A 7,500-nucleotide genomic window follows, 5' to 3' on the forward strand; every position below is an offset into this window, starting at 1 on the left:
GTTATCATACTGTTGTACTATAGTCACCACTCAGTGACCTGCAGTAGAGTGACCAGTAAAGATGCCGCGGCCGGGCCGGAACACCTACTCGGACCAGAAGCCTCCGTACAGCTACATCAGTCTGACCGCCATGGCCATCCAGAGCTGTCCGGAGAAGATGCTGCCCCTCTCCGACATCTACAAGTTCATCATGGACCGCTTCCCTTATTACCGCGACAACACGCAGAGGTGGCAGAACTCCCTACGACACAACCTCTCCTTCAACGACTGCTTCATTAAGGTAATTAATTATTAGAATATTATATTATTAGTAGTATAGTTCATTACTACACTCTGAGACACAACCTCTCCTTCAACGGCTGCTTCATTAAGGTAGTTATTAGAATATTATATTATTAGTAGTATAGTTCATTACTACAGATACAAAACTCTCTGAGACATAACCTGATTATTGGGGTAATTATAAAGATTAGTTTACTGACATTCACATTTTTTTTTAAACAATTATGTTTATTGTTTTGTTTTTTTGTTTTTCATACATACAACATGTTGATGCTGACATAAAGGAGCAGAGAGGATCGATACAGCAGACCAAGAGACAAAAACAAAGACAAGACAAAACAAAATGACAACAACAACGACGACAAACAAAACATTTAGCAGAAGTCAGTATATAAACAGATAAATGAGAGTATAGGTCCTCACAGGTTAGATGCATCAGTGTGCGAGAGAGTCCATAAAATCACTGTTGTTGTTGTTGTGAGGCATTTCCATTATCATATTCATTCTGACATTTAATAATGGACAGATTTTCAGGGCTCTGCAACCTTTTTGACATGAAGTGCCAGCATGTTTTTATTTTTATTTTCTTAATCGTCAGTGTGCCAAATCAACATTAAGAGTAATCATGAAATCACATCGACAGAAAATAATTCCAACACATTGTGATTGTCCAAATACAGTATACACCTTATTTTATTTTCTGTGTTATATATTTTATTTTACACCAGGACATTGTAATTATTTTAAAAGATGTTTTTGTTTATTTAAAATGTAAAGAAATCACATGAATTAAAAAATAATAATTAAGAAGTGGTTAAAATAATCAATCTAAAATGATGCTCGCAACGCAAGGTGAAAGCGACACGTTGTGCACTTGTAGATCTGTTGTTTGGTTTGATTCTTGATTGATTGGAATACAAAAACTGTTACTGTGGACGACACCATAATAAAGCATTATACTTGTTTCCAACAGGGTCCACCATGTTCAATTCATCAGAACATTTAGAGACGTACAGACTACAAATATACACTTCTATTAAAAAAAAGGGGCCCGTTTTGAATTGCAGCCGTCCGTATAGGTGCCCTTTGAGGGCGGTTTTGAAGGAGTCAAGGGATTCACATGTCTTAATGGCTGTTGGTAGGGCATTACCCATTTTGGTGTGTCCCGGGCAAATGTCTAATCGCTCTCTTTTTTTTTTATTACAATTTACAATATAGGCACGCTCTTAATCCAGAGCGATTTACAGTAAGCGTGCAGAACAACACATGAAAATACATCAAACACATAGAAATTGTCACCAATAATTATATACGTAAGCTAACAGTGGACTATCTGTACAATTAAACTATGAGTATTATTAGATTATTATACTATAATAGAATGCTATACAATACAAGGCGAGAAGGAAAGAAGAAAGTTAAGGGTCTCAGATCATTTAGAAGCTTATGTTTCACAAACGATGCATCCGTTGGGTTTCTCCTATTTACAGGCTGTGCAACAACCGTACATGCACAACATTGATTTACACATATAGTACTTGGTGTGTGTGTGTGTGTGTGTGTGTGTGTGTGTGTGTGTGTGTGTGTGTGTGTGTGTGTGTGTGTGTGTGTGTGTGTGTGTGTACAAAGTGCGTGAGCATATCAGCCGCTGTGTGCTGTGCATTATATACATAAGACATAAATCCGACAAGCCTGATATATTCTACAATCATTTGTCTAACTAAGACCTGTATTTAACATCGTACAATCCTACATATATTCTACCATAATTTACACATTTCATTGTTGAACTAATACCTTATATTTAACATCGTACAATCCTACATATATTCTACCACTCTTCATAGTCTAACTAAAATAAATAACAATTAATTTATCACCATTCAACTGAATAAAGACATAACCACATATTCAAAACAGTTTAATTATTATTATAATATAATATGACATAATCTTGAACTCCAATGTTTTATTAAGGTAATTTTATAGTTTAGATGAACCGGTCGCGAGTTTTGCATGAAAATTCATGAAATAAAAAAAATACAAATAAAATAAAATCAAAGAAATGCAGCTAAATTAAAAAACGAATGTTTTAATACTAGTGAAAATAGCTGACGCGTTGTTGCGTCTGCTATTCTATTTTCACTATGAACTTGTTTCTCTTTTGTGTCTGGAGATAAAAAGTTTAGGCAGTGGTTTAAATATCATAATACAATACAATACAACACAATAGTTGAATCGTGTGAGAGATTATAAGGGGGTCACAATATGTCATCAATTATGTGCGTACACGGACAAAATGTGTCCGTGTTCGTGGCAAGGCTTGGCCTCTTCCGTGGCAAATTATAGATTTGTTGTGTTACACACCATTATAACCCATATAGGCCTGACCTCAAAATAAATCCTCCAGTTTTCTGAAATAAATATTTTCACGATTAAAAAAAATAAATAGGCGCGCCACTCGGACCTGTAAGGGCCCATTTGGTTCCATTTGTACACTCTCAGAGTTACAGACCTGTAAGGGTCCATTTGGTTCCATTTGTGCACTCTCAGAGTTACAGACCTGTATGGGTCCATTTGTACACTCTCAGAGTTACAGACCTGTAAGGGTCCATTTGTACACTCTCAGAGTTACAGACCTGTAAGGGTCCATTTGGTTCCATTTGTACACTCTCAGAGTTACAGACCTGTAAGGGTCCATTTGTACACTCTCAGAGTTACAGACCTGTAAGGGTCCATTTGTACACTCTCAGAGTTACAGACCTGTAAGGGTCCATTTGTACAATCTCAGAGTTACAGACCTGTAAGGGTCCATTTGTACACTCTCAGAGTTACAGACCTGTAAGGGTCCATTTGTACACTCTCAGAGTTGGTTACAGTATTTTAGTTTTTTTTCAAAGTTTTGTATTATTCCCCAAAAGGACCACAATACTGTAGAAACAAGCCAGCAAGCTTTCTTGTGTTTGTATCCTTTTAAAATTAATTTTCAATAAACTAATTGATCAATCAAAACAGACCTGTTATGGTCATTCAGGGAAAGCTCACTGTGTGTTTCTGGCAATATTAGTGTCCACTAACGTATGCCCAATGTGTCAAAAGAGAGTTTTAGCTGTCGCCTCATTCCTGAGACCGGCGGTCAAACATGATGATGCCTGCTATACTCTGGTCATCAATTAAACAAAGTCTTCTGACGTCTGTAATATGCAACATGCATCCTGTACATAATTCTACATTCACTCAAACCCTGAACTCTGACTGAGGAGAGTCTGGGCCATTACTAGATCATTATACAACCTGAAATATAACAAATACAATTATGGGTTATTATCTTTTAGGGCCAATCTAAATCTCTAGGTAATATTTTATTTTGATGTGATTTCATAAAACGTAAGGTTTGTTTGCACATGCACTGGTGCTTTTTTTCCGGACGAATTTCGGAGGATGTGAAAATCGACCGCACTTTAATGTCAATCACGTTTGCCGAATATTTTGTAAGTTTGTTGTTGTTTTTTTAATAGGGTGGAGGTCCCTGCACATTGCTGCCTTTTAGGCACCCGAATATCGGAGCGAATTTTCGGGTGTGCTGTTTTTTCCCCCAAAGTCTGCAAAGACCTAATTGGAAAAACACAGCAGTGTGCAAAGCTCCTTGACAGCTAGTGATAGTCTGCTACTTTCACATCCGCAAAATGCAGCAAACAAAACGTATCAGTGTGCAACCACCTTGATGTGACACACTGTCCTATAGCTAGAAAATAAAAACATGGCGCTTTCACGGCAAAAAAGGTCGCAAAACAAACTATTATGTATACTGTTATACAATTATATCCATCATGATGATGAATTTACCAGACCAGCCTGGTAAAGGATCCTATAGTTATGAACTCATGATTTAATGATATGTCTTACAGATTCCTCGCAGACCAGACCAGCCTGGTAAAGGGTCCTTTTGGGCGTTACATCCGAGCTGTGGAGACATGTTTGAGAACGGAAGCTTCCTGAGGAGACGCAAGAGATTCAAGGTGTGTGAAGATCTATTATTGTCTCTCGCTACCTTCAAAACCGCACTGAAAACCCACCTATTTAGACTAGCCCTACCTTCAAAACCGCACTGAAAACCCACCTATTTAAACTAGCCCTACCTTCAAAACCGCACTGAAAACCCACATATTTAGACTAGCCCTACCTTCAAAACCGCACTGAAAACCCACCTATTTAGACTAGCCCTACCTTCAAAACCGCACTGACTTGATTACTTTACGCAAGCAGAGCGTGCAAGTACTGCGGTCGGCTGGTTATGTATGTCGGTGTTGTCCACCGGCCAATAATTATGTATGCATGTTGGTGTTGTCCACCGGCCAATAAGGGCCCAGCATTCTTGATGATGTAACTAAGGAACGTTGGTGATCCGCATTTCTAGTTTAACTTGTTACTCTTTCACTTTTACTTATACTGACAATCTGCAAAGTAACTTCAAATAATTGCAGCATAGTAAAGAAGTACAGGCTACAACATTTGCCACTGAGATGTAGTTGAGTACCCACCTGGCTCCCAGCGGGGCGCATACTTAGTTTAGACTAGTCATTGGTTAGACATGGGTTAAGGTTAGGTTTAGGTGTGCTGCCCCGTGGGAGGTTAGGTTTATGGTGAGGGTTTGAGATAGGTTGTAGTTGTAGGACTAATGACTGGTCTAACCAATGACTAGTCTAAACCAAGTACTGTCTAAAACTACCACCTCTATAGTAGGCAGCAGTAATCACTAAAACTGTGCCATGTTTCCAGGTGATCACAAGCCCCCAGAAAGGCTGGCATGCAGTGTTGAAGCGCTGAGCCCTACTGGTCAGAGCGGGGACTGCAGTCAGGCCCGTGCATTTAGCATGCGGAAACCCTGTTGCATCATCTGGGCTTTACCATGAGCACTTCCGCATTTTGGGCACAAATTTGGGTGCCAAAATTTGAAAAAGAGCGTTCTTCCGCGTGCTTCAAAACGCCACTGAGCAACATCCATTGAAATGAATAGCAGGGGGTGGGGCAGTGCGCCCTCTATCCTTTATAACTCTATGGGTGATCACCAGCTCTCCACTAGGGGCAGTAATCAGTAACACAGTGTCATGTTTCCTTTTTCTCCACTAGGGGCAGAAATCAGTAACACTGTCATGTTTCCAGGTGCTGCTGGCGGGAGATCACCACCTGGCTCCCAGTAAGCCTTCCGACGCGGCGGCTCACCACTACCTGCAGCAACATGCTAAGCTACGTCTGAGCGCGCTAGCGGCTAGCGCTGCCGCGGCTGCCGCCACGCACCTGCCGCCCATGAGCGTCTGTGGAGGAGGGGCAGGAGGGGGCGGGTACAACCTGGGCATGGTAATAGCTCCGCCCCCCAGCACCCCAGCTCCGCCGCCCACCTTCAAGCACCCGTTCGCCATCGAGAGCATCATCGCCCGCCGCGAGTACAAGCTGGCGCCCGTCGCGGCGGCGGGCGGACTGGCCTATCACGGGCCGGCAGCGCTGCATCACGCCTGGCCCGTCTACTCGCATCACATGGAGGCCGCCTCGGCCATGCCCATTTCCGAGGGGCTAGTCGTCCGGGGGGGAGATTACTCTTTGTCGTACGGCGGCGGTATGATGGCCGTCCCCGTGCCCATCAAAGCCACGCCCGTGCCCGCCGGCTGCCTGTCGGCGCTAATCAGCGCCGTATAGGAGTGTGGCACCGTTGAGGGGACAGAAAACAGCACTCATGCGCTGTTTTCTGTCCCCTCAATGGCGCCACTCTCCTAGTCTACATCACTCTGCACTAGTAGCTAGCTACCTACTGCGCTAGTACTAGTTAGCTACCTACTGCGCTAGTCGCTAGCTACCTACTAAGCTAGTAGCTTGCTACTAGTTGCCTGTCGGCGCTAGTACCGCCCGGTCGCTGCCGCCACCCACTTCCTGCACGGCCCCTCCTCCCATCCCCATGCCCTGAGCCTCCCCGCTTCCCCCCCCACGCACGCCACGCAACCCCCTGCTGACGCCCTGATGAACTGCAGCCCCGCGGTGGTGGCCGTGCAGTGACCTCCGAAAATGACTCTTTAAACGGCACCCTGATGCTGCGTTCACCTCACACAGGCTGACGCAAAGATACAGTCTGCCGTCCGTTGTCAATGGAAGCACAGCGACACGAAGATACAATGATACAGTCTGCCGTTCGTTGTCAATGGAAGCCAGCGACACGAAGATACAAAGATGCATCCGACGTTTGTAGATGCTGCAAAAGATACGAAGCTACACATTGAAGCTGAGCTGGTTTCAACTTCCAGATGCAAAGATGCAAAGCTACAACTGTAGCTGCATTGACACACATCAATGCGGACGCACGCTTCATCAATCCAAGGCACAAACAAATCAGTCAGCTCCTTATATGGGCACAAAAATATACGGGCATATAGTGATGACATCAGGGATTTCCATATATGGGAGTACAAGGCACAAGGACCGACAGATACAGAGATCTCCAAGCATGGACATATTACGCGTTGCCGCGTAATAGCGTAGCGACCCGAACCTCGCTTGGTGTTCTGTTAGCATTACTTTGACTTTATGTTAAATGTTCTGTAGAAGAAAAAAATGATAATGTTACTTTGACTTTAAGATCTAAAATGACTTATGAAAGGTTCTGTCAGGACCTGAGAGGACCTAACTTGACTTTAAAGCTGTGGTTCTACAACTGAACTACAAACATGGAGACAAAACTACAACTGAACTACAAAGATTGAGACAAAACTACAACTAAACTACAAACATGGAGACAGAACTACAACAGAACTACAAACATGGAGACAAAACTACAACTAAACAACATACATGGAGACAAAACAACTAAACTACAAACATGGAGAAAAAAACTACAACTGAACTACAACAGACTGCTGTTCAAGGCAAGGATGTGTGTGTGTTTTTTCCCCTCGTTATCGTTCATGTAATATTAGCATTACTGTAATTATCCCAGTGATTCTCAACATGTGGGTTAAGGCCCAGGGTACCCCCGGGTCAAAGTCCTGCCACGGGTCGGGTACTGACCGATAAACGGGCGGTAAACCCGTGTTTGAGGGGTGAAAAATATACTTTTATAAGTCCACGGGTACGGGGATGGGCGGTACTGAACTAAATGCTACAGGGACAGGTGCTAATGACAATGACTTGTCTCGAGTCCACAATTTAATTTACTCGGTCATACCGACATTA

At 42.8% G+C, this 7,500-nt stretch overlaps 1 protein-coding gene across 1 annotated transcript; it reads left to right on the forward strand.

The window, feature by feature from the left end:
* Nucleotides 1-61: 61 nt before the first annotated feature.
* LOC310854528 (forkhead box protein B1-like) lies at nt 62-5,976 on the forward strand (the record flags this gene model as incomplete). Its single annotated transcript, XM_083759208.1, has 3 exons — nt 62-280; nt 4,191-4,301; nt 5,446-5,976. The coding sequence occupies 3 exons, from the start codon at nt 62-64 to the stop codon at nt 5,974-5,976; spliced, it is 861 nt and encodes a 286-aa protein (XP_083615334.1).
* Between the last annotated feature and the right edge of the window lie 1,524 nt (nt 5,977-7,500).

Source organism: Protomyctophum parallelum (genome assembly GCF_964188405.1).
Source record: "Protomyctophum parallelum genome assembly, chromosome: 2".
NCBI lineage: Eukaryota > Metazoa > Chordata > Actinopteri > Myctophiformes > Myctophidae > Protomyctophum > Protomyctophum parallelum.